At 36.7% G+C, this 27941-nt stretch overlaps 1 protein-coding gene and 2 long non-coding RNA genes across 5 annotated transcripts in view; 1 reads left to right on the forward strand and 2 right to left on the reverse strand.

Annotated features, from left to right (window-relative positions):
• The window catches only part of GABRG2 (gamma-aminobutyric acid type A receptor subunit gamma2), a 67622-nt gene extending 65319 nt beyond the window's left edge, over window positions 1–2303 (forward strand). For both annotated transcript variants that reach the window (XM_069029147.1, XM_069029148.1), the window contains one exon: window positions 354–2303. In XM_069029147.1, the coding sequence (XP_068885248.1) occupies window positions 354–629 (276 nt within the window). In that variant the 3' untranslated portion in view covers window positions 630–2303. The remainder of the gene's footprint in view (window positions 1–353) is intronic.
• On the reverse strand, window positions 548–26549 carry LOC138118261 (uncharacterized). 2 transcript variants are annotated; one of them, XR_011155066.1, is made up of 3 exons: window positions 26442–26549; window positions 23240–23399; window positions 548–623 (listed from the first exon to the last, which is right to left on the reverse strand). It is a non-coding gene; the product is annotated as an uncharacterized lncRNA (long non-coding RNA). The 2 variants fall into 2 exon arrangements; XR_011155065.1 differs by lacking the exon at window positions 23240–23399 and adding an exon at window positions 25641–25911 and having other exon boundaries at window positions 553–623.
• On the reverse strand, window positions 14227–15407 carry LOC138118262 (uncharacterized). Its single transcript, XR_011155067.1, has 3 exons — window positions 15373–15407; window positions 14430–14559; window positions 14227–14310 (listed from the first exon to the last, which is right to left on the reverse strand). It is a non-coding gene; the product is annotated as an uncharacterized lncRNA (long non-coding RNA).
• Window positions 26550–27941: the final 1392 nt, after the last annotated feature.

A 27941-nucleotide genomic window follows, 5' to 3' on the forward strand; every position in this document is an offset into this window, starting at 1 on the left:
TGCTTTCAGATATCAAGCAACTATGTAAAATATAAAACAAAAATTCAAAATACCATCAATTACATTCCTGGGTGCTTCATTTAACCTCTAATATTTATTTGGTTTAGCTTTGAAGCTAATTGCCCATAGCTGTTAACTTTAGACTTATTTGTGTTGCTTTCCTGTAAAGGGTATGATGTGATTAACTTTAATTAGTTCAAGGTAATACCACCATTAGAACACCTCAGCAATTTCCCATGTACCTGCCGCACAACCATCATGCTCATGTTGACCATTATCTCCTGGCTGGTCTGGTGATAATAACAACGTTTCTCCCTCTGCCATATTTTTCTTTTTTTGCTACTCCACCTTAGGCACCTACTATTGACATCCGCCCCCGATCAGCTACTATTCAAATGAACAATGCTACACACCTCCAAGAAAGGGATGAAGAGTATGGGTATGAGTGTCTTGATGGCAAGGACTGTGCCAGTTTTTTTTGCTGCTTTGAGGATTGTCGGACGGGAGCGTGGCGGCATGGCAGAATACACATCCGCATTGCCAAAATGGACTCCTATGCCCGCATCTTCTTCCCAACTGCCTTCTGTTTGTTTAACCTGGTGTATTGGGTATCCTATCTGTACCTGTAGGAGCAGTAGGAAATCAGTGATATGAGCCTTATTCACTGTATTTCTTAAGAGAGATGGTTTCCTAAATCCACTTGAAGTATTTATGATGCGCTTTATAGTGATCTGAATTCTTTAGTGCCATAATCCCGTAAATATCAGTCATATCGTTTGTCCAAAATTTGCCATCAGGTTATTGTGAATTACATGTCCGTTCCATATGCCAAAATAATTTAAAAATAAAATCCTGTAAACAGGTAATATACAGCTATATCTACTGGAATAGAGAGAATCAGGGCAGACAGGGCAAGGGGAGCATAGCAACATCACTTAACAGTTGATACTGTGATTCCAAACGAGTGAGAGAGAGGAGAATTCCTAGGTAAAGTGCTGTACAGTTTGTTATCATTGGCTATAATTATGCTATAGCTTTATTCTCTGTGGGCTTTTCTTTTTGGAAGAGTCATCTCTCACTTTGAATAGGTATTATTAAGCTAGGAAAGTTAACTTCTACTCCCACAAAGATGAAACCAGAACTTTCCCTTTGCCATCCCTTTAAGAGCACATGTACAATGCTGTAAATACTTCAATACCTTGTAGTACATAAAGTCTAATGCATGCATCTTTTGGGGCCAAAATAAATGAAAAAAGGTACCATAGAGTTTTGTCTTTTATTTTGTGTCTCTGGATGTGCTATTGTAATTGAAATGTGGACAAACCTAATTTTCTTTTTTCTTGAAAAACTGCCCGTTTCCCTCATGCATGGAAGATCCAAGCAGACAGCACTGTCACGCAAAACATTAGAGAAGCCTTAAGGATTCAAATAAATAACATATAGACAAATCTGTATGGCCAATATAATAGCTCATAAAGTGTAATGTATGTGTCCTCTGCAGTTGTAGCCTTCATTTCCCATTGATAATGTTGCTCTATTTCAACTCAGTCTCCAGTAACTATACATTGCAAGATCAGCTTCCGAATTTAACCCATGTGCTTCTATTGTTCCTTTCCCATGTTGAGCTCCACCTTTTTTCCTAACACAAGTGTTTGTGGGGGTCTTTTATTCGTTAATCTAGTCCAGGAAATAGCTTTTATTCTAGACATTATTTTTACATAAGAGCTTCAAGTTAATTTTGAACATTAGACTTCGTATTGTATATATACACACAATTCTTTGCCCATTCATGTCCTTGATCAGCAATAGTTGTTGTCAGTGCTGCTTTCACTCAGTGAGTACCTTTACTACATCAAACCTTTACCATGGCTAGCACAGAGTTTATAGATAGCCTTGAAAATAAAATGGAACAAAGGGTGTCTTGGCTACTAAATCACATGTATGCAGTTATGTATGTATTTAAAACCTTCAACCCACCTGGGTGAATCTGGAAAACCACTGGTTTTCAGAACCTGTATGATGTTCAATTATGCAACCTTAAGCACATGTAAATATGACTGACAGTTTTGATTTTTTTTTTATTGTCAAAGATGCAAAATGTCACCTCCAGAAAACCGGGCTCGCAGCTTGAAAAGGGAGATCTGTAACTTATCACAAGAGAATTATTATTAATTAAAATGGAGGAAAAGGAAAGTTTTCCAATGTTTGTATAGTTTTGGAAATAAAAATGTATAAAAAAGGAATATCCCTTGATCATCAATTGCTCCTACTCCAGTGTATTTTAAAACATTTTAATAAAGGAATTGCACACACCTGGGACTTTTTCAATAAAACTGCTGCACTCAACTACAGTTTTTCTGTGATGAGTTTTTTAAAAGCATGCTTTGAGAACTGGACTGCTTCACCAGTTGGATTCATCAGCTGCCTAAATATAAGTGACTATGATCCCTATAACCCTTTGCACTGTCTCATTTTGCAGTCAAATGGCTTACACATAACTTTCAAGAATGAAGACTAACTCCTTTGAAGGTTGTCTTAGTCTAAAAAAAAAATACTTAGGAAATCACTGAATTGGAAGTACTCTAATGAAGAGAAATAACCTTCCTTTATTTACTTAGACAGTCTCCACTGTCTGATTGAGTGTCAATCACCTTTCACATGGGGAGGTGTTTCAACTGGTACCAGACTGATCTCTAACTTTTTTTTCCCAGTTGTCAGAGATTTAAGAGCTTTCTTTTAATCTCTTGCAACTAATAAGAGTGACTAATGTTATACATTTAAGATTTCAATTTTCCCTGGATTTTTTCTCTGCTCCCAAATAAATTTTATACATATCAGTATGAAACTCAGCCCAAACCAGCCCTCAGTCCAAGTGCATTTTGGTTAACATACATAGAATTTTTTTTTTTTTTTCATGATCTGTGAAATTAATTAATTAGTGACACCGAGCCCTTTAACCTAGTTTCAGCCATCAGATTACCTGTGGCTAAGAAAACCTGTGGTATTGATGAACCAGATGCAATAATGAGAAACAAATGATCAGATCCCTCACTTGTGCAAGTTTGGCTTCTCCTTCCAGCAATGGATGAGTTAAGAATTGTTATATCCCCACCTCAATAATGCAAACCACACAAACCGAAAAAGTGTGCCACATCTGCCTTAAGGAAGTGAATGAACTTTTCTCACCATACATCACGACACAAAGTACAGGAAATAAGACTTTAATTAGTCATTACCCAACACCTCGGTCCTGCCACATGTACTGAGGGGTTTTGTCATTTCCTCCTGGGGAAAATGGAGGAGATTCAAAACGATGGTTCATGGAGAAACACATAATTCCCAGTAACATTTTGACACCAAAGTGTAATCTAGTCCTAATTAAGTGTTCCTCTAACAGGGATTATTTTATCAGTACAGAAACATACCTTCGTGTTGTAAAGCCAGACCGCCACCACAATAAACAAAACAGTAGGCAAAATAACAGTTGGGTGTGCTAACTGTTATTATTCAGAAGAAAACTGCCCAGAAACCTATCTATATAGACACATTCACATATACATATTATAGAAAATATTATGCTAGTATGTACATTATACATACTAACTCTCCCAGTTGTATTCCAGGGAAGAAACTCACTGCTGATGCACCAGGCTTGCTGAGATGTTTTCAAGCTCATCACACTGCAAATAAATATTATTGCTCTGGGATGTGCCTGAGGGTGTTCAGATCGTCACTGAAAGTTTTATCAAGTGTACTCTAGTGGCACAACTATTCAGTTGCTATTTATATTCCAAGAGTATGTAATATCCTGACCGAGACAAGACACTGTTGTCCCAGGGATTGTACCAAAACAAGACACCTTCAAAGCATTTATAAATCTTCATACACTTATACCATTTACAAACAGAGATTGTAAATAAAGAGCTGGTATTCAGGGAGATCATGTGACTCAACAGTAGTTCTTCTATTTGTTATGTTACCCAGCCCCCCAAAAAAATACATTCTGCCAAGCCAATATGGAATAATTTTAGCCTCTGTACAATAAAAAATGCTAACGATGCGCGCACACACACAAAAAGGGGGGGAAATAATCACGGAGTCTGTTTTTAAATCCACTCTACCTCATTTCTACCTCATTTTCCCACAGTTATATAAAGCTATAACTTGGCTGGACTGGCCCAATAACGTGTCAGTTTCAATGACACAGCTATTGCAGCAAATATTGGAGGTACAAATACTTAGACCTCCTTCCACCTGTGCCCCCAAAGCCCTTCAGTATTAAAATGTGTAGGAAAAAAAAGTATACTTATAAAATAATTAAGCAAGTGAATAATTTTAGAAAAGGAACAAGAAAAATCTGTTAACTGCAAAAATTTTAGTGGATAGCATTTTTTTATATGCAACCAAAAATATTTTGGAAAATATAGTTTTGGATTATCTGCCTTACCACTAAATCTGAGTTTTGTAGGACTATGATAGACATGAGATGCAAAAAAAAAAAAAGAATCGGAAAGCAAGGACTTTTCCAGGTTTGATGAAGTGTTTCTCATGCGTCAGAGGAAAGGAGGAGAATGTGAAAAAAGACTTTGCGGGAGAATTTGATAATTAAGGAGAGAAACTGAGGCTTGGATACTACAGAGACGCTGAAGTCAATATTAACCCGATCTGCTTTATCCAGGCTGCAGCTGAGAACTGAATTAGACAAGCAAACAAAAGAATTTATACATTAATGGACTAAAGTGGCAGCCCAGAACAACAAGCTAAGAAGGCATATTAGAGGCAAAATGATCCACAGAAAATAGTTTTAAAGGCTAAAATAATGAAGGTTTCAGTCCTCTGAACTTTTAATAAAGTAACTTTGGGATTCAGGCTTCATCTACATGCACGAAGGCACAGATTTTAGTGATGCCATGGCAGAAAGTTAATGTTATTTGGAAATTATTAGCTAGAAGATGAGGACTTCATGAAAAATAAAGTCTGTTCATGGGCTTCTGCAGCTGAGGGACTAAAGCCTGTTATTTTAAATTAAGGGATCATCCGAGGCAGAACCAAGTAGTAAGAGTGAAGAAAAGAAGAAAAGTAAAATATAAAGAATCCATCTAAACGCAACTTAATTAGAGCCCAGGGGACAAAATAACATTTTAAAAAGCAAGTGTTGTCTTTAAAACAAAATTTCAGTTGCTTTGCTGAGAATTTAATTAAATCTTATGAAAAGCTTCACAGATAAATCAGTTTATTATACCCATGGGAGATCTATTGTTCCATTTATAAAAATTAAAAGCCAGTGCACTTTCCCCTCCTTATTTAGTAGGATTCTGTAGATGAAAAGATTTAGACTTCCTACTTACACATTACTGTGGGGCTTTTTTTAAAATCAAGATTTACAATGAAAAACATACCTGTTGAATACACGAAGACAGCTCGTGACCTTTAAAGGATCTTGAATAACAGGCATGAACTAAAAGCTTGCTTACAAGTCAGAAAACATATTTGAATAATTAATTCCAGGAATGTCAAATTACTTCACAAAAACACTTTAAAAAAGGTTGTCTTTCTTGTGGGAAACAAAAAACCAAACCATGGTATGTTAGACTGGATAACACATTCTCATTTGGATTCACATAAAATTCATATTGATTATCAAAGTGAGAAAAGGGAAAACAAAAAAAGAGAGAAAATATTAATATCGCTTTAATTCAGCCAGTATGAAAAATATTAGAAATATCAGTCTTTCCACCAGAAACATGCTTTTTAATACTGGCATATTAAAACCTGTATCTGGTAAGACTTACTCAGCCATGACTCTATTTAGAATTTTCAGGTGTATGCTATAAGCCTAACTATAGATTCAGTTATTTTGCTATGAGAAGCCTAATTAATTTACACACAGAAAAAAAAAAAGGAGCAAAACCCACAAAAACTGCCACCAGCTTTCCCCAAAAAGGCTCCAAATCAAGACTTCTCACTTCACTCCTAAAATGAGACAAAAGCGCAGAGACATCCACACAGCTAATATTACAAGATGTCTATAAAAATAGCAAATCATGCTATAAACTGCTTGAAAGTCAGACAGACCTGCTAGAGATGATTTAGCATAGCTGGATACTTTGCTGTATTAAAGAATAAAAAAACCCCATGTAAATTTACCATGTTTTTACTAAGATAAAAAAATTTTAAAATGTCTCCATGTTTGTATAGACAAAACAATGAATAACCATAAATTCTTGGAATTCATTTCAGTGTTTCCCTTAGGACCAGAAGGGAAAGACTCTTCAGATAGTTTTAGCAATTACAGTCTCACAAATCTATTCTGATTTCAAAAGCTTTTCTGCTTCTCATTCTTGTTCTACTTATATCACAACTCTTTAATCTGCTGCCACAGTGAGATTTCTTATAGAAGAGAGCACTTTCCTTGTGCGCTTTCCAATTTCTTTGCCCTCAGTTACATTCACCTGAATTTGACAGCTTCCTGCTGATTTAGCAGTTCTGGATCTTTCTTGCACAAATGCTTCTGTCCCATAAATCATCACCCCACAGTTTCACCTAAATCGGTGATTCCATTTCAACCCTGAAAAATTATTGCAATTTGAAAACTACTGCTTCTAAAGAAGCTGTAAGTGAAATCATAAAGTTAATGAATTCAATACCAGGAAACAAAAAAGAGGTAAGACTGACCAATTGCTAACTTCAAGTTCACCTTTATTTTACTTGCTTTCAGGAGAGCTGATGCCAGCTCTTGTTATGGCCCATCCCTTTATGCTGAATTGTGCAGAGAGTGCCCATATCGGCATAATCTGCGGACCCTGACAACATCCAGGTGTGGCATAAATCTCACCCAAACCATGCCCTCCCATATAGGACCTGTCCTGCTGGCCTCAAGCACCTGAGGATACTGCCTACAGATGCTGAATCTCCTCAAGTATTTATGGAAAGCAAAGACAATGGTCAAGCCAAAACAGACATCATCGATTCTTTCAAACCTCAAGTAACACCTTCCACACATTTCTGGCTGGTTCCAGTAGCTTTGCCAATTTATTAGGAGTCTTCAGCAACTCTGCTGGAAAATTATACACTGGTCAATCTACCCTGGATGGCCCTTGGGAGATTCTCAGCATCAAAGAATCACAGGTAGAGACTATATGGGCAGGAGAGAAGGTAGTTTACTACATGTTATGTTTGAATCAAAATAAAACATTTGTTCTTCAGCTCAAGTATTCGGCATATAGAAGAAATAAGTCTAAAAAATGAAAACAGTCCACAAAATAAAACTGCAGCAAAACCTGCTTAAGAAATGTAAAGTGTAAATGATACATCTCTCCTGTAATTGCATAACTTAGAGCTATTGAGATGTGAACAAAACTACAGGATGCCTGCCTGGTAAAGTAGTGAACTGGATGGCACTGTTCAAAGTCTTTGAAATTTGCAAATAATCTGATCCAGTTTTTTTTTCCCCTCTGTTGGCGATTTTGTCCTTTACAGGGAATTTAAAGATAAAACAGGTAATTTAAGGATAAAATCCATCCCAAATCTGAAATAATATTTGCTATGGTAGTATTTCCTAGGGGATAAGCTGAATACGAGCTCATTGCATGAACACACATTTTAGTCTCCAGAGGATGTTTTCCCTTCCTGTACAAAGGGGAAGAGCCTATAATGCTGAGTTAATGCAGACACATGGGTTTTGATTATGCAAACAGGCTGAAGTTCACATCCCATGTACATCTGAGATAATTGTAAAAATTTTCTGGGGATTTTGTCGAATAAATGCTAAGTACTCTGTTATTGCTCCTTCTACCTTCCCTCCCACCCTCCCTGGCATCCAGGCACAGAAGAAACGAGATCCCAGTACTATTGAATTCATACATGGTGGAAAGGAAAAGTAGAAGAGCAGAAGATGCTCCTTTTTAAAGATGCCCTTATTTTACCGTGTCATCCAAAAAATCCCAAAAAAACCCACAGAACTAAAAAGTGGTATTTGGGAGGAAGTTTTAAAAAATAAAAAACTCTAAATTAACTTTTTAATAAACATTTCTATGTAAAGAAAGAGACAAGTGTTGGCAGTTTAGTTTCTGTTCTCTATTTGTCTTTCTAAACATCTTAGAAAAATTAAGAGCACAGTAATTTAGTAAATTAGTGTTGGTAGACTAAGACCATCATGACCATTCCTATAAGAAGTACACCGGATCCCTACATCATTTTGATTACTAGTACAAATAAATAATTATATCCTACCTGAATCACTTATCACAGTTCCAATAAATGGATTGACATTCTGATGTTGCCTAGAAAATGTATTCAATGAACATTTTGAAACAGAAAAGGAAGGTACCAGTTTTTCAGGTTTAGTTATAAAAATCTTACTAACTTGAAAAGTTCTGTTTAATTCATAAGTAGTTGGCAAAATATTAATCAGAATGCTAATCAAAATCATTCATGCCACAATAGAACAGGATGCATTTTATCCTAAACAGCAACAGTTTCTAAAGATGTTCTGCAATTATTACCAGTTATGAGGAATATGCTTTTTGAAGAGTTAGAATACAAAAGGAGTGCTTTACTTACAAAGAAAAAAATTAAAATAATTACATAGGAAATGAAAGTAAAAAGAAAGCAGTCAAAAGAACTGTATCTCTGAAAAAATCGTAAAATAATGGAAACCATAAATTAAAAACTCACTAGATACTTTTTAAGAGTTAACATTCTTAAAGTTTACACTTCTCTTTTCCACTAATTTGGAATACATTATTATTCAAAAATCAGAACCATTGGAGAGTTATGTCACAACTAGCAATGAATATATCCCCACCTGAAAGTAAAGTTACCATCCATAATTAGCTCTGTAAATCTGCATTTCTGTTTAGTTTCCTCCTGTTCAGCACAAGATACCAACTTTCTTTCTAAAGCCTTCTTTGCACAATTTTCTTAAAATTTAAATATCGTTCACCTGTCCTTAGTATACTGTTGTGGTGGCTGGTTAGCCTGAGTTACAACAGGCAAACAGCTCTCGGGTAAGACAGTCCCTAATACCAGAGACTTCAGTCCGCTGAGGGTGAGAAGAGAAGCCTCTCCCTGAATGCTTTGTTCTGTTATGGTAATGTACCCCAGTTCTGCATTCCTGGCTGGCTGTTGGCTGCCCAGCCCCCTTGCTACCTTACATGTTTCATGTCCTAGAAGGTTCTCCACTCCAGGTTCCGCCCATTGGCCCTTGTCCCTTGCCACTCTCCCACAGCTTCCCCTTTGGCTCCCATTCCCCAGTCCCACCTTTGTACTGCCCCTGTGCCCTCAGATCATTGGCCTCTGGTGCTTGCCCTCCTCCCGAACTTAAACCTAGACCCTCCATAGACCCTCTGTTGTTTCTTGTCTTTGTCCCTGGGTCACTTTACAGTGTGACTGCAATAAACCTCCGTCCGTGGAACTCTGTATATACAGAGACCCTTCCTGCCTCTTTGCCGTCGAGCCGTATTACTGAAGCCATCCGCGTGTTTGTGCGTGCACACGTCTGTGAGTGTGTGGCTGATCCTGCCGAGTGGCTTCGCTAACAAGATGCTCTTGGAATATCGCTGCACCCCGAGCTACAGCACAGAAGCCACAGAGAGCCCAGGACAGTGATATTTTTAGACCATTAAAACCTAAGGAGAGAAGTTAGATCACCAAAAAAACATAACTTGGCAAGTTACCACTTAGTTGTCTATGGGAACTTCAGAATTCATATCTTCACTTTTTCTCCAGATCTTACGTAGAGAAAAAGCTGACATTTCAATAGTGTATGTTGTAAAACTCAGGTGAAATGGCCTTCAAACTGACACAGGACAGAGCTCCTTCCTGTGACGTGTCCAGGCTCGTAAGGAGCCTTCAATCCTACACACCCGCCATGTAAGGTGGAGGAACCAAAGAGGGACCAAAGAAATCCCTGCTGGGATCTCCCACACAAACTCACAAGTGCAGAACAATGTTCTAACCTGCATTAGCAAAAATGCCCGCAAAAACTGCAGAACTATCTCTTAGGTGTGCCTTGTCACATTTTGTCAGGGGTTTTTCTGACACTCAAACTCACAGAAATGTATAGATGGCAACAGAGATCCACAGATTAACATAAAAAAGATAAATGTAGGAGACAGTTACAAGGTTCTTCACAAGTTAATGAACATTTTTTCCTCAGATTGTTGGACAGGTACATACAGGATTTTAAAAAGTTATCACTTCAGTGATACATCATCTCTTTGTAACACTTTTTTATATAAAGCTAAATATTAAGGTGCATAAAGAGTCAATATTCATTACTGTGTATCTCACTCATACCTTTAATATGCTTGCTCTACCACTAAATGTTTAAAGTACCAGCTGGATGTACCATCTTCATAGGTAATCTTCTATTTATTTATATTATTTATATTTTACAGTAAATATTGAAAACAAGAAAGTAGACCATTTTATGATTTTCATAAGTATACCCAAACATTCTTTGTGAAATATTCTACTTGGAGAGAAGGAAAAGTGCTGCTTTTGCATTTTCAAACTGTCTAGCAAACTGCCCAACCCCATTAAGGAGGGAAGCACAATGAATGTCACCTCTAGACAGAAGTAGACCCTCTTGCCTCAAGGGATTTCTGGTTTGGGTGTTTTTGCAGGTTGGGGGATAACATATAAAGATATACTGCATTATTCCTTCTATTTTGAATCTAAAATGTCCCTTTACCTCAAGTTAACAAAGCCTGTAGCAACATATAGCCAACATTCAGGCTCTTTCAGCTTATTTATTAACCTTATGAAAGGAGTCATCTTCGTTCCTTACCACCAGAAGGAAAATATGATCTCACATGTCAGAACAGGTCACTCATGAGCAGTGAAAATTCCAGGATTTAGTCTCTCTGTCCCCATAGTAATTCCCTAATTTTTGACTTAGAATTTTACATAAAATTAAGATTTTCCTGTTTCAAGACACCAGAATCCTCCTCTAGGATCACCCTAGGTGATCACCCTACAATTGTACCTCCTACTAACTCATGCAGGCAGTCTTGGAAGAAATTCCATTTGCTACCATAGAAACCAAGGATGTGGACCCTACACCCATTTCTTGAGCTTAATCCATTTAAGACTGACATACATATTTGGAGGCAATGAGGAACAGAAAATGTATTTCTGAAGGCTGTCTCTGAAGAAGACTAAAAGGTGGAAATGAATGTAAATCCACTAGATGGTAGGAGGATGACTCAGTTTCTATGTTGTCTAGGACAAAATGACAAAAGTCCCAGGGAGACAGAGACTGCAGCAATCCGGGACACCTTCACAAGTTCACAGGTAGAACTTTCTACCTGTAGTGCTCTATAGTCTCCATGATCTGCAAGCAAAACAAGGATAAATTGGCTCACACTGCCAAGCAATTATTCCTGCCAAGAACTTTTCTGATTATATTGCTATTGGAAGAAGTGGTAAATGCACAGGCCATTTGTTCAAGCCTCTTCTCACTTTTTCCATTCTTTCAAGTTGGTTTGTTTCCTCCTTGATCTATCTTACAGACTCTGGAAAAAGTGAGAAATCACCTGGAGACACCATTTGCCTTTCTTATAGACATTAAAATTGTAAGCAGAGGATGTCAGATGGCTCTCAAGGAGCCATCAATTTAAGGTTTCCATGTGCAATTAAAAAACAACTTTCTATTTTCACTAGTTGGAAAAAAAATGTTTTGCTTGCCAAACCATGACAAATTCATTTCTTTTGTTTGTGTAGAAATCTTTGCTTGACTGATACTGTAAGTCTAAAAGATTGAATATGATCTGAGGGGTCACACAGCTGCCCATTCCACAAAACTTAGGTTAAAATAAAACAAGGCATGTTACTCTCAGCTGAAAAGGAACCTGATTCCATGATGAGATGAACAGAATAAAAGATGGGATATAAACTCTCAACAACTAAATGTGAACATCAAAATAGACTGTCTTTAGGTCAGATGATGAGTAAAAAGTGAAACCTTCCAATAAGAATGTTTTAAAATGTTGATATGCATTTCAAACTCTACTGAAGTTGCCCTTGAAATCACTGCTGTCTGTGCAGCACCAAAAAGATGAATACTCATTTTTGCTTGTAGTGCAGAGTTAGCAATACACTGAAATGTAAATATACCTCCAACACTGAAATTTGCTGAATGTTTGTACTATGCAAATTTTATATTGTTAATAGATGCATTGTTTGGTACATTGAATTTCTCTGATATGGGTTCCTTCTTCAGCGTCAGGTGGGTGTATGGAGACACACTGAATACACTGTTAGTCTGACTTCCCACAGGGATCAGGCACATGCACAACTGCATCCCTGAACTGGAGGCCTAAATTTCAGATTACAGCAAAGTTTAGAGCTCCACTGCAAAAAACAACATTTTTGATACTTTGACATCTAAATAGACAGAGGAATGCTATCCTTACAGAGAAAAGGAAAAAAAAAAAGATACAAGCAATGTGAAGACTAAACTGACATCCGTACAAAGTTTATATCAAAAGATGTAAACTGAACCAGAATCCTTTGAGGCCCAACTTATGCCTTAATCACAGATCTGTCCTTTCTATGCCATAAAATGGAAAATCTCCCCACCTGCCTGTCAGCCAGTGACAGCATTATAAGAGGATTAAAGATGAAAGGTTTACAGAGTTTTTTAAACTGCAGATCTTAGAGATTCTTTGCTTTCTCTCTCATGAAGATTTTATATTTGTTCTCACTTTGTATTTCAGTTTTCCTAATCTAAAATGAAAGTCATTGAGACTGAAATGTATGTTTTGGTCTTTATGCACTGAAAACACAGCAAAGCAAACTGTCAGTGAAAATACAACTGTGAACAACAACAAACTGCTTAGAGCAAAGAGAAGGTGAAAAGGATTCTTGCATAAGAAACAGAAATTATTAAAAAGAGCAAAACCAGTATGCAACCAAGCAAGCAAAGCAGCCTATTATGCAAACACAGAAGTTTTCAGTTTAATTAAAAATATGTGAAAAATCTCACCATCCCTCACAGAGGATCAGTAAATATTTTCTGCAAATGCTTCTGAATAAATGACTCGTTTTCCACAAATTCTGCAGCCCTTGTAATTTTTCCTGGGACTACTCATAGAATAAAGAATGACACAATGCAAATCCTAAAATAATTCACAATTACATCAACCAGGCAAGCTTATTGCCCTTTTCTTAAAGTCATACAGAAATCTAACAAATTTTGCGGGAGGGGACAAGAGGGGTTTTGTTCTGGATAAAAGTCCATTAGGACTTCAACGTTCTGCATGTGCAATTCTGGAGAGGAAGTATGTTAATGGCAATGTGATACAGAGCCTTGCACCCCCAACTGATGCTATCACAAACTGTGAGCATCTTCCATATCTCTTAGACCCTAACAGAAGTTTGTCACAATGTATGGAACCCTAGTGTACCCACTTCCACCAGTACCAAACCTGCTGAGAATGTATTGCAATCCTGCATGTACCCCAGGTCAGAATGGAACCGTAAGAGTGTCTCAATAATGGGGCAAAACAGATCAGGTTATATCATATGTACAGCAGCCAAAAATCTCTGACCTGTTTTCTTCTGAAAATCACTTTGAATCTTGGAAGATGCAGCAGAACATTGGCACTTGTGTGCTGTGGCCATACAATATAAAACATGAGCTGTTGCAAGCCAGTATTTTCTGTCTACAGTGAATTTAATTGATTGGTTCTCAAGCTGTGGTTCTTGTTGGTTGTTTCGTCACTTTAAAACCAAACTCCAGGGGTGATAAGAGGTGGCAAGACTGTCTGTTTTGATTCTACTGCATCCCACGGCTATGTTTTTTAATAAGCCATAGCTGTTGGCCTGAGATTGCATGGAACACTCCCTCCTGTTTCTTCCACAGGAATTTGGAAAACATGTTGCACTATTGTGTCCACCTGCTTGGGGTGAAAAATCCCTGTAACTGGGACAAAACCTTTTTAGCCATCACTGTCTCAAGTACTCCTTCCTTTTTTAGGAATACAAAGGATCATTTTGAGAGTGTCACTTCTAAAGACCCCAAGATCACGCTGTGATTTTGTTTTACATCTTTTTCTCTTGTACTTCTGCAGCTCCCTGAAGCTTTGACATCAGTTTCTAACAGCACAGACATACTCGATTTCAGTTTTCTCTTGAGCAAAATGTCAGCAAGTCACAACTATTGCTCCGTTGTATTGTATTTTGACAGCACTAAATGTAGAGTGCCCTGACTCCACATACCTTTGTACCTCAATGTCTCTGGTTGAAGAAGCATCCTGGACCATCATCCTGCACACAGAGCACTCTCTAAAAGTCCAATGCATCCTAAGTTTACAAGGGGATAATGGGATAATTCAAATCAAGACTAAAGACCATATATATCTGAAAGTTCTTAGCATGGGCAGCAATCTGATCTATTAGTAGGAATACATGAGTTTGCAAACCTTTTTTAACTTCCTATTTTGCGGCATTAGTGGATTGCATTTTCATCTCCTTCTCCTTTTTGAACCTCCAACTCTGCCATTGGGAGTCCAAACTTTTGAGTCTCTTGTAACTAACTGGCACCAGTTTCCACTGTAAATATAAATCAATAAAATAATTTTATACATTATTATTAATTATTTTGTCAATTTTCAATATTCAGTACCAACAAGAAATTGCAGGGTGTTCTAGCAGCAAACTCACATTAAAATATCCATATTGCTTGTTCTGGCATTAGGAAACATTCTGCTCCGTATTTAACTTCTCTAAATTTCTTGATTAACCTAAAAATTTGTATGTATTGCATATCAGTGGCTTGCTTTGAACTCTTAAATAAGTTATTTTACTAAAATCATGACAGCTTTTTTTTTCCTAGCTTCTATAATCTTGATGGAGCTCCATCTAAAAATCAAAACTGAAAAAAATTAAAACCTATTTCCTTAAATACACGTATTAAAATAAATTCCATAGTTACATTATGAACAGAACAGCCATACACAAACATTGTGGTGACAATTAATTGAATTGATTTACCCTTTTTCTCACTCAAAACTATCTATATTTTATCAATTCATTACAAGTTCTGCATTGCAGCCTATAGAGAACTCTCAAAATATGAATTGCATTGTTCAAGTGTTCAGTCCTGTGCCTTGATCACCAAACTCAGATTAGATACATTTGTTCCTGATTGTTTAATATGAACTTTGTAAACTATTTCTAGTTGTTAAAATCAGGTTTTGATTATACAAATCTTAGTACTACATAAAAAATTGCATTTAATCAGCATTCACACTAAACAAATCTCATTTTAAAAGAAAATTATGGAGAGGCAGCACATGAGGGGTAAATATGGTAGACCTAGCTAGTAATCTAGTTAAAAGTCAAAATATTTAGAAAATAATTTACCCCTCTACATTTCAGCTGCACTCATGGACCTCCAAGTTTCCTTTTTCTGAAAATGGAAATGCACACCACATAACCCCATTGTTTCCCTGCTCTGAAGTTTGTGCCTCTTTCAGGACAGCAGCAACTGTGCCAGAGAAAAGAAGGCAGGCAGTTGATATGTTCCATTTCTCTCTACCCTGTAAACAGGAACATACTTTTGTTAGAAACTTCTGAAATACTAAAAGCTATCTAGACAGGAAAATACAGAAATACAATATTTATTCAATTGTAGGACTTCATTATCAATCCCCAACCTATAATTCTTTCCTAGTCTTCCTGTTGTAACAGCTGTTCAGAAACTTAAGAACAAGACGTACATAGTTGTGGGGACTCAGTTGTGAAACAAAAACCCTCCGCATTTTTAACATTTAATTTTTAAAGAAGGAGAACAACAAAAAGCCCCCATTTTCTAAAAGCCAAGAGGTAACATTTTACAACTTTTGTAATGAAGTAGTTTGTTCATATCCCAAAGATGAATTTTTTCCTGATGATTATTCAGGCTGAAATTGTGCAAATTATATTGATAGTCAAATATGACATGTAGATAAGTATTGTTGCCGTCTATGAACTATTTAAAGTAGGTTCTTTTATGCAATGTGTAACTTTAGACCTCCAGTAAGTGTGACTATTAAGCATTTTGTATACATATTTTCATCTGTTCTGAAGCACTACAGCACTAATGGAAAAACCCAAATGTAAAAGTACACTTCAGTTTTCCTCTGAAGAAAAGTCTGTAATGTTTAATTTTAAAACTATTGATATTTTCCTGTTTTCTCTTTTAGTTTCCTTAAGCCAGAAAAATAGGACATCTTTTCCTTTCTTTTAAAAAAAATTATCTCAAATTAATTAATGAAATAATTTAGGAAAAGCATCTGATCTCATTCATTGGCTTTCTGTAATCCATTCTGCTCCTAGAGTCTCCTAATTATTAATTAATTAGGAAAAAATGAAATATCAGGGACTGATTTAGAGTACAGACGTGCAAGGCATGGATCTACTGAGAATTCATAATTCATCGTTCGATAGCAGCAGCATTGACTTAAACTAAGATCATAAGGTCACTCTAGGATTACACAAATTGGTGGGGAAAAGCTTATCCTGGGAAAGCCTGTTTTCTGGCTCTCTCTGCAGTCTAACTGCAAAGACTTCAGGTGTTCATGAAACACCAGGTGGTCTGGGAATAGCCAGTTTGGTTTTCTTTCTGAAACAGTGTCATATTATGAAAGTAAATACAGTTGACTATAAATCAAATATTTTTTTTTCTCCATTTTCAAGCCCAAAAATTATATTTAAAAGGGTTTTAACCATGTACTCTCCTTGATTCATACTACAGACAATGTTTTGCTGACACAAGACATCGCTGTAGTAGTATCATCTCTGCCTGACCAAAGTTGCCTCACAGAGTGGAAATATTTCAAACTTGAAGGCTACTTTTCACTGGAAATTTGAAAAAAATAGGTCTAGCTGAATCACGGAATCTGGCTCCTGAATATCTGAAAGATAATGGACAGAGACACCTGCTAAGTGCTGCTTAATTTGAATTTGCAGTGAGACTAAATCAGCACCATCATTAGAAATAGCAGTACTCAAAAGCATAAGGCACTTAATTAACGTTTCACTCCAAAGGACTGATCTTCCACATGTAAGCTGGTCCTATAGAAATTGGCACTGCCACCATCTGCTCTGTGGATGAACAGCAAACTTCACAGTCCTCACCTTTGGGGAGCAAGAAGTTCAGATACTTGTAGAAAAGTGATTTTCAGAAAGCTTTACACTGGTTGTAATCCAGGAAAATGGCCCTTTGTAATTAACTGTGTATGAATCCATTAGAGAGGGACTGAAAATCTCAAATTCCTGGGCTGTCAGTGACCTAGAAAAGGCAGGAGAGTATTGACAGTTCTGCTGGTCCTGCCTGGAACTGGTACTGCAAAACAGACCATAGTCAGGAAAGATTAGTCACTGCAGCGTTCTTCAGAGGCAAACCTGAAATTCTTTTTGCAACTGAAAGACCAAGACAACAGTGTTCATGTTACCTAATTTTGTCTTCACTTTTTTTCATAGCTTCTGAGCACCACAGCTTCTATTGCCTTCAGATTTGAAATTCAGGTCACCAGAAGTAACCAAAACCAGTTTTGGGCCAAGTGCCAAGTACCAGTTAGATATTAAATATTATTACTGAGGCAGGACAGAAAAAAGGGACCTGCTGGAGAAATTATGACTAATAAGCACTGCCAAATAAACCCAAAAGGTCTCTGGAAAGTTGCCTAAAATACTTTTATAATGCAATGGATATGGCTGAAAAACAATTGTATTAAAAGATTACAGTGTGATTTTGGTGGGGAAAAGAAAAGCTATGAGGATATTTAATGAAAAGAGTTTTTAAATGCCAGAAGGTTGGGTCCAAGTTGTGTTGCCTAAACAAAGTACAATGCCCTTAAACATCAGCACAAACAAACTAAACAGTACACTCTGCTGACAAAAAAGGGCTTGTAGATCTAAATGGAAGCTGAAAAAATATATAGTGGACCAGCAAAGAGAGTTTTCCTGTTTGCTTCTCCACAGTCAGAACAACTGCAAAAAAACACAGCAAGTCAAATTTTCTAACTTGATTTTCAAATTCTCCAGAGCTAGCACAAGCAAATGAAACAGATTTAAAACCAGGTCATGTGGAGTACGTAATTCCTAAAGCTTGACTTTGAGGAGAGAGGCATATTTAGATGTCTTCCTCCTTGCACTGCTATAGTTGGAGTATCTTCAATTCAAGCATTGCTTCTTATTTCTGCTTTCATAGACAAAACTCAAAAAACTCTACTAAATTCAACTCAACCAAACCTCTGATTATTTTACTAGAGCTACCTTCTCAAAAAATATACTTTGCTCCTCCGGACCTCTTCCTATCTGTTTCCTTGCCCACTTACATCTGCTCTGGTTTTTAAGTCTCCTTAAAACAAATAAAAATATGCCAGCCTTCCAAATTCAACCCTTCATCCTTTATTACTTTTCCTGACACATGAAAAGATTTTATTCTCTTGAAGGTGACAAACTACAACTCAATCTAATTCTCAAAAGGTACTTTTTAAGAGTGTTATTCAAACCAGAAATAAATAAAGTGGCAGCTGTGTTGGAGGAATTGTTGACAGAAAACATCTGCATGGTTGACTGAAACCCCTCCAAGAGAAGCTTTCAGTAAAGTGGTACCAGACTCTAGAAAGAGGTGTCCATTCTCAAACATTTTTTTGGTCATTATACTATAGACTTTTATTCCCTTCTGTGTTTGTCAGGTTCTTGTTCCTCTGTGTGCCCAGATCTATTTTTCAAGCCCCTTGTCAGGGATTTAGGTTCTTTGATGTGCCTGGCTTGTTTTCGGTCCAGACAACTCCTCAGAAAGACATTTTCCCAAGCTGTTACACTTCATCACCATAAAAGAAAGCTTTCTGCCAGTGCACTCACACATCTCCCCACCTCGTGCCAAGGTGATCACACTTCGTACAGGGTATGGACAGACAAACTCAGCGGCCAACTGCAGAGCAGTTATGTTAACACTGAAATGCATTTACTGGCAACAGACAGATCAGTAAGAAAGCATAAACATATTTTTTCCCATTGTCTCATAAATATCCCTATTTATTTAATAGAAAGAGGGTCTTTGGGAATGCTATTTGTCTCTTTTCAAACCATCTACATCTTCATACAATACAGAACCTGTTCAATGGCAGGCATTTAAAAACTTTATTGTTTGAACAAACACATTTTCGTAACTCTTTTTGTAAGGTTATAGTTTGATATTAGAACACTTATACTGACAGATACCAAACCTCTGTTAAACTTGAACAGAAATATGCCTCCTTTCATGAACAGAAAAAAAGCATTTCATTGTTTAGGTTAAGCACAAAGCAGAGCAAAGTAGAAATGTTCCAATGTCTTTCCTGTCATTTAGGCTGACCAAAACAAAGACAAAAACAAACAAATCAATGTTAGAGTCATAACAAAATAAAAAATTTAGGGAAGAAGGTATTCCTTTAAGTTAAATGGTCTATTCTCCTGCCTCAAAGCAGGTTCGGATATGCCTAGCTACATATTCCCACAAATTTTTATCTAATTTTTCCTGAAGATTGGCAGTGATGCAGAATCTGCACCCATTGATGCAGAGCTGTTTTGAACGATATAGTCAGTTACTTTTCCCTCTTTTCATTCTCAGGCTGCCTGTGGTTCCCTTTATCAACTGAAATGTTCAATCCCATCCCTTAGCAGACAATTCTGAGTCCATGAATATCATTTGGAGTAGTTATCACAAGTGCTTCATGTTCAAAATATGTATGAGGTGTTAATAAACTAAGTAATGCAATGTAATTTTTTTAAAGTTTCTGATTAGGTGATTCATGTAAATAACCAATACTGCTTCAAGTGAGAGCATTCTCTTTGCTGCAAATTACATTTCAATTGCAAATACATTTCTGTGGACTTTTGGCTTAGCCTTTTAACTTAACAAGAATACAATAAGTTTCCTATCTTGAATATTACAGAAAAGTTAACAGAAAAAAAGAAACAGCATGTAAAAATTTAAAACATGAGAAAGTATTTCTGGGTTTGTTTCTCTTTCAAGGTGAGTTTTCAGTTGCTCTTATTTAGGAATACAAAATGGTTAAAATCCAACAGTTTGTTTCTTAATATTTATTTAGCTTACTGACAGGGCTAGGGTGGTTTACTCAGTTCTTCCTTCACACCCCTCCCCTGGTACCTTCATCCCAATGACAAAAACGAGTTTTCCAGTCATTTTTCATCTCCACATATTGCACTACAATGGAAGTTCCTAACCTGGGTATTTGAAGAATTTGAGGAAATTACTTCATGAGGGCCTATATAAAAATATCTGTCTTTTCTATAAAACAACCTAATTAAATGAAATAAAATTAAGTATTTGTAATATACACCACTGTCACTGCAATAAACCCAAGAAGGAAAAAATTAGTAAAAAGAAATTAAAAAGTAGGAGCATCCTGGAAAGTTGCTAACTTTTCTGCTAGTGTAACTATTCCAGTTAATAATGTATTTTTATTTTTTTCCTAACTGAGATACTAACAGCAGTATAATCCCTAATTCCAGGTAGAGTTGCATTATTATAACATGTAATATGATTTAATCCCCTTCTTCCTGTTATTCATAGCTGCTGGGTTTTATGTTTTTGCTGTAGTGAAACAGCTTCCCATCAAAACAACTGACTTATGTGTGTTTTCTTGCCTATGGATGCTCACAGATCTGATTTCTACCTTAGCTTGCAGAAGCAGCATAGTCTAACTTCTAAACAACATTTCTTATTTCTTCTATATATGTTGGTAAGAGATTCTAATTCCTCTCAGTACCCTCTTTAGGATGCAGTTTGGGGTTTTGGTTTTTTGTTTGTTTTCTCAGAAACCTACTTCCACTTGAGCTCTAGCTGTACAGCAGCCCCACAGACTCTTAGTGCACATCATTGTGTCCTATTTATTCTCTTCACTTGACTGCTTTCCTTATGCTCTGTAGTTTATGACAGCTCAGGTTTTGAAAATGAGGAAGAAATCAGTCTCTGTGTATGCTTGGGAATAATCTTCAGTGCTGTGATATGAAAATTCTGGGCTTTGCTGCTGCTACTGATACCCATTATGAAAATAGTACAGGCAACATCTTTACTCACCAGATATTTACTCTGATGTGAAGTTGCCAAGTTTCTAATTCCTCTTGTACACAAGAGGGTCCTGGCATAGCAGCATTAGCATAAACCTTACAAGATCATAAAATTATCGAATAACATTTTATAACAACATTGAAGTATCTGGCATATCTACATATTGTTATCTTCCTAAAATGCATGTTCTCTGGAACTGTTTTACAGTTAAATAGATTCACACTGGTATTAAGGACTTACAGGAAAAATTGCCCTAAATAATGTCTGCATGATCCAAAACACAATAAACCTTTAGTTCCAAGATATGGAATGCAAAAAATTAAGATGTAAAAATATTTTTCTATAACTTTTTCTGACATTTTGATCAGATCAAACTGTAATACTCTGGTTTTTCATGTACTGTCCCCTATTTAATAAAAATTAGGATAGAAAACTTATAATGGATTAGTGCTTCTTACATATAAGAAGATTTTGTCCAAATCTACTTAATATTATGCATTCACTTCATATCAAGACTCCTGGGATATACTTTGTGCATGTGTTTACTTCTGAGCTGCCTTGCAATGATCTAGCCCATGTAACTCAATAAACACTACTCCATTGCTAAAAATCCTGAATTTTTTTCTGTGTCATTTGGGAAAATAATATTAGAAAAGTATTTATTTAATTTTATTTTTATTATCATAGTCTAGGAAACTTTATCCTTCCTCAGTATTATCACTTCTAGTTCACTCTTTCTACCTGTGTTTCTTCCTCTCTGCTTTACTGAAGAGTGGAAAAAGTATTTGCTGAATACTGGGAAAAAGCACAGTTCTTTCAAAAATATAAATGTATAATTATTCCTGCTTTAATAGCTACTAGAGGTCGAACTCTACTTGTACAAATATTCTTCTGCTTTTTCCCTTTTTTTCTCAGCTTTGTCACGGAGCTGCAGCTTTTATCACATGACAAATCAAGGGTTCCTGCTCCATAACCAGACCAGCAAGTCAGACTGTAATTGTGAGTAGAAGCAGATCTTCCACATTGCTAACTAGGAACAGAGAAACAACTGTTCTGTTGCATAGAGGAATATTGTGCTTGGAAAACAGATCAGTAAAATTCAAATGACAGTTGTCTTGAAGTTTATGTATCACAAGCCTTAAATATTGTATTTTGTTGAACCTGTGCGGTACTAATCTCTCATAAAATAAGAAGCAAGAAAAAGTTGTGTGAGTAAAGAGCTATCCACCGTATATTGGGCAGGATCCAATGTTTACTTTTATAGAAAACACTGTTAAAAATATTAACATTGTTAAAACAGGCATGTAGCTCCAACCATTCCAATTTTCATTATTTTATGTAAATTTCCACACAATTTGCACTTAAGTCAGCTCAAGAAGTCTGAAGTTGGTTTTCTTGTGAATAAAAATGTTAAGACTAAACACTAAAATCCCCTCAACCTCTGAGATAACAGACAACCTTCCTCTGAAAGACACTTTTTACAAACAAATATTGTTCTACTGCTTAGTCCTTGAAGCTGTCTTTGACCATTTTAGGAGTAGAATATAGTCAGAAAATGAGCCAGATATGAGCTAAGTCACATGAGGCAACAGCAGCCCTGCTGGTTCCAGGTGATGACTTGATTCTTACTTTACACTAGTAGTGTAAGGATGTTTCTGGACTGCTGTGCAATAGCATCCTTTGTGAAGATCTATAATTTCTTTAGTTTTATGCTGCTTATTCAACATGATTTTTTAAGTTAAATATTTGATCTGTATAACTAGATGAATATCTGGAGTCTTGGAGTCTTTTTCTAAATGAAAGGAATATATTTCCTGTGTTTATAAAAGCAATATCAAGTACAAGTACAGAAGTCCTTGCTTTTTTTTCTTTAGATGATGCATAATAGGAAACAGCTCTGTTGCTATCCCAGTGCCATAACTGAGGCACTATTAGACACTGTGCCATTACTAGATCTAGCAGAATAACACATGTATTTTAATATCTCCCCTGCTTGTCCTGTTTGTAAAAAAATACTGGAGAAATTAAAGGAGGACCAACACTTTTTCTGTATGACCTGATGTTAAGCTTCATTATTTCTCTCAATCATAAAAAAATTTCTGTCTTTAAATTCATCCTCTTTTATGTTCCAAATGGAAAAAGAAGGTCGCTGTGTTCTATGCTTACCAGACTGCTATGTTGCACCTGAGAAGTTTGGATTCTGTTTTCAGGTGTTTCATTTAAATGCAGTGGACTCTCTGAAAGTCTAAGCAGATTTGGCTGCCAAAAGCTGCAGGATGACGTGCCTGTTCCAGACTGAATGTCATCATAGCTCCTCTGGTCACTGCTAGCAGAAGGACACAGAAAAGCCCTCAGGATTCCAAGGAAGACCTGCACAGTGCAGCTCCCTGCATAATTACAGTTTAACCCCAGCCAGGAACCAAGGACCACACAGCCACTCATTCACCCTCTTGCCGTGGGACAGGAGGGACAACCGGAAGTACAGAAGTGAAAAAACACAGTGGGTGAAGAGGAGAAAAAGCCCTGATGCTGTGCAAGCACTGCTCAGCAGTATCTAAAACATCCCTGTGCTAGCAACACTGTTTTCAGCACAAATATAAAACACATTTAAAATTAACTCCATCCCAACCAAAGCCAGTAGAATAATCCACACTGTTTCTGATCCATAAAGGGCACTGGTGCCAGAACACAGCTTCAGCAGACAAAGTAATTTGCCAAAAGAAGCAAAGCAGAGTCTCCTACTCTTCCTTAGCTGCTTTCTGAGGATGCATAACAAAGCCACTGTGAAGATAAGCAGATAATATCTGGACAAGCCAGATTTATTTTATGGGTTGGAAAATATCTCATGATTTAACAATATGCAAATTAGTTGCCATTCTCAGCTATCAGTGATGTCCTGAGTATATCTGGGTGCTTTGTGCTTATAGAAACAGCCGCTTGCAGGTCCTTTAAGAAGCATATACAAATTCACATTTAGATCAGTCAGCTAAGTTATTTGATACTGGTTTTCTTTAGCTAAACTGCTTGGGGCAACTGAACTAGAGGCTGTGTTTGCCAGGGAAAAACCTGGTTGCCAACAAGGCTAGCAACTGTAAACACATTATAAAACATGCTCAAACTTATCACTGCATGTTTTACCCTCCTGGTCTTCCTGTTATCTGTAAAAACAGTAACTTCTTAATTTGTATTGGGCCTGATTAGGAAGGAAATTCTGGATTCTTCAATACTGATCTTGTAATAGTTTTACACCTCTATTAACAGCACTAAAATAACTTAGGACGTAATGTGCATTAAAATTTGTAGAACATTTGTACACTACCACTTATAATCCATGTGGAAGTCACAGCAATCTAGATAAGCACAATAAACTTCAAATGAGAGAGAAACTATTACAACATTTGCTGACCTTCACAGTCATAAATCCTGCTTGGTCAGGACCATGCCTATTTTGCAATATATCTGTCACATGAAAACTCTACTGGGCAGTTATCAGCCATTTATGTCCCAGACCATTACTTCTGTAAAGAATTTTTAGAATTTTTTTTCTAGACAAATATAGTCATGTTTTTAAAATAAAATACAGCTCCTCTTTATAAGAGGAAGGATCTGTCTATGCATGTATATAATTAACTACCTAAGAGAACTGCTCTCACTACCAGATCACATGCACCTTTTCTTACTCAGCTGCCTTACAGACTGGTGTAGCTTATTTTTGTCATCTCAAGCTTTAGGGCTTTATTTTTCTTTTAATCTTCGATGAAGAAACAAAAGCTTCACTCTCTTCTCTAGCACCTTACATGAACACACCTTAAAAGATGATGTTTATGTCATTTCTCATTTAGCTTATACATCCCTTATTCTTTATCCTGTGATGGTACAGGTGGAACAGAGTATGTATGCCTCGTGCAGTGTCCATAGACATCACAAACTGGAAAGTAACCTTACTCTAAGTCTCACATGGAAGACTCATCTCTGTTATAAGCAGGTTAAATTCAAACATTTCACAATCGAATTAAAATTAAAAACCATTCACACTTGAGAAATAAAATGCAATCCTGTAATTTGAAACGTGTGAATATTCCTGAGCATACCTTATACTAGCAAACAAGAAAACTACTTAAGAACTTATTTTAACTTACTTTCTTTAGAAGTCTTTCACTAAATCTGGGGGCCAGTGCTACAGTCAGCACATTTTGATTTGATTGCAGAGCCAAGTTCTTATTTTCTCAGTAATGGAACTGAACTTTGTCACTATAAAAATCTCACTCTGGAGCTTACAGTTTGTCTGCTTAATGAAATATTCCTTGTAATAAGTTTGTGTCCAAGATAATTATTAAGAGGAAATGCCTTATAAAAATGTTGAAGGCTTCCTGCTCACTGTATTTCATCTTGAATTTAAAAAAAAAATCCTTGTATAAAGCTGATAAATGCTTTAGAATATTTTAGTTTATACATTTTTTACCTCATTACTCATCTATATCTGTGAAGCATATACATGACAAGCTGTGGCACTTCCTACAGATTATTTCATGATGTGCACAGGAGAAAGCAGAGAACTGTCACTCACAGATTATGCTGTCCATACCAGAAGAGCACAGTCACTGCTGGTACATTTTCTCATCAATACGAAGTTTACGTTTTAGAAAGTACTTATCAATTTTGCATCTCAGAACTTGACTGTTTAGGTGAGTCAGTAGCCATTCCAACTTCTGTTCCTCCTCATCTGCAAGCAGACTTCACCCTATTCTCTGTCAAGAACTCCCGGACAGAAAAGAAAAAAAAAAAAAAAAAAACAAAAAAAAAACCCAACAAAAAACTGTCTACCAACAAATGATAGACTATAAATAAGAAAAATACAGTCAATCTCTTAATTGGGAATACAGTTTCACAGAAATGTCATGTTGGCATCCATATACTATTTATTAATTTATAATGTCAAATGCATTTAGTTTTGGGCTGCCCTTTATGTCAAATGTCTTACTTCACCACATGTAATGAGCAACCGTAAAGGTTACAGACCAGGAAACAAAATTTGAGAGGACATGGTATAGCCTACCTCAAACCAAAAAACTATGAGATTTTTGTAACAGTGGAAATGTAAATTGGCAGGCTTTCTAAAATGCTTTCTACAGTGATGAAATAAATATGCTAGTTCATCAGTTATGCTCTGCTATGCATCATCGTTAAGTATGATCTTAGCATACTTCTGGGTTTGTATCACAAGTAAGACTGATTACTCAACTACTGCATTCAGTAATGCCAATGCCAGTTTGGTTAGACCCCACATACAAATGGGAAATGGGCACTTGGATTCCAACAGAAAATTTCTCCAAGCATTAAGAATGCACAGTGTGTTTTTCATGCCCACCTGAACTGTTGCTTCCCTCTAAGCTGGTTGAGTAAGCGCACAGTAGCAGAGGCAAAGAAGTAGAGAGGGGACTCTCTGTACGTGTTCCACACAGGCTTATTCCAGCAAAATGGCAGGGATGAAGAGCCAGATTGGTAGGAGGGTCCAGGGATTTTATACTGGGTACAGAATAGGTGGGGAAAGGGATCACAGCCAATGGGATAGGGGCAAGTAGGCAGGGTTGACAGGAAGGGAACCAATGGGAAAAACACATAGGCGGGACTTAGGGAAGGATCCAATGGGGTGTCGAGGAACGAAGAACTTTCTAGAACTGATACATATTAAACAAGGGAAATGAATATACATAACCTCATACATAAAACAGGGAGGGGAAACATTAACTGATTGGGGGAAAACATGCAAAAGGCAGAACAAGGGAGTCGTGGGTTGTTACCATGACTGTGAGTTACATGCTAAACTTGGGTTGCTGACCACCACAGCTGGTTGTCTGAGTTCTCCTCAGGAGACAGAGTGGCTGGAGCCACTTGCACTGCCATAAGCAACAATTTTTAGCAATCAACACAGGAATAAAAGGCAATTAAGGACAAATTGTACAAGGTCATAAACATATTCTAGGAATTACCTGAAAGGAAAGATAATTCTGTGGATATACTGGAAACCAGGATCAGCAGTTTATATTGTAAGAAGGAACTTTGGGCACCTAGTTTCTTTTCATCCCCTTATTCAAATATTCAGTATTGGCAGGCAGATATGAGTATACCTGGTTCAGGTGCACCTGAAGCTGTGAACATTGGGAGCCAGTGAATGCCCATTTTTCAGTCATTGCATCATAAAACAGCTGAAATATTTGCAAACATCACAGGTATTAAAACAAGTAGAGATTGTAACTTGTGGACAGCTTCAAAATAGGAAATCCAGTTGGTCTTCAGAAATCAAGTAATAATTTAAAAAAATCCTTATTCCTAAATGCGCTTTCCTGCATAAGCTCACTAAGTTTTCAATGCTTTATTGGCTCTTTGAAGAGCCTCCAGGGATAAAAAACACACAGCTGTAAAGTTAAGCTACCAATCCTCCATCTGAAAATCTGAATTTCTTTGGGAGCAAGAACAGACAAAGGAGTTGAAGTGTCTAGTTGCAAATTTGTCCAGTAGAAGGGAATTGTCACAGAATATCAGAGTGCTTCCTTGAGAAACTGTAGGCTCCTGCACAGAGGACTATGTGTTCAGAAAGCCTTAAGTCAATTTTCCTAAAGTTGTGTAACAAACTGTCCAAAAGGGTCATAAACTGCGAACATAGTGAGAGTATTAATATCCTGAATTAAATACTTAGTTGAAAAGGTCGAGGTTAGAGTGAAGGGAGAGGAACAAATAAAATGACGTTTTGCCTCATAGGAAAGACATTACGGCTTAGAAATAGGAGCTATCCCTCCTCTCTTCTCTGTTCTTAGGACTCTTCAGAATTAACCAAGACATCAAAAGTATGCATTTTTCAATGAGACAG

Source organism: Aphelocoma coerulescens, chromosome 13 (assembly GCF_041296385.1).
Source record: "Aphelocoma coerulescens isolate FSJ_1873_10779 chromosome 13, UR_Acoe_1.0, whole genome shotgun sequence".
In the NCBI taxonomy this organism is placed as follows: Eukaryota; Metazoa; Chordata; class Aves; order Passeriformes; family Corvidae; genus Aphelocoma; species Aphelocoma coerulescens.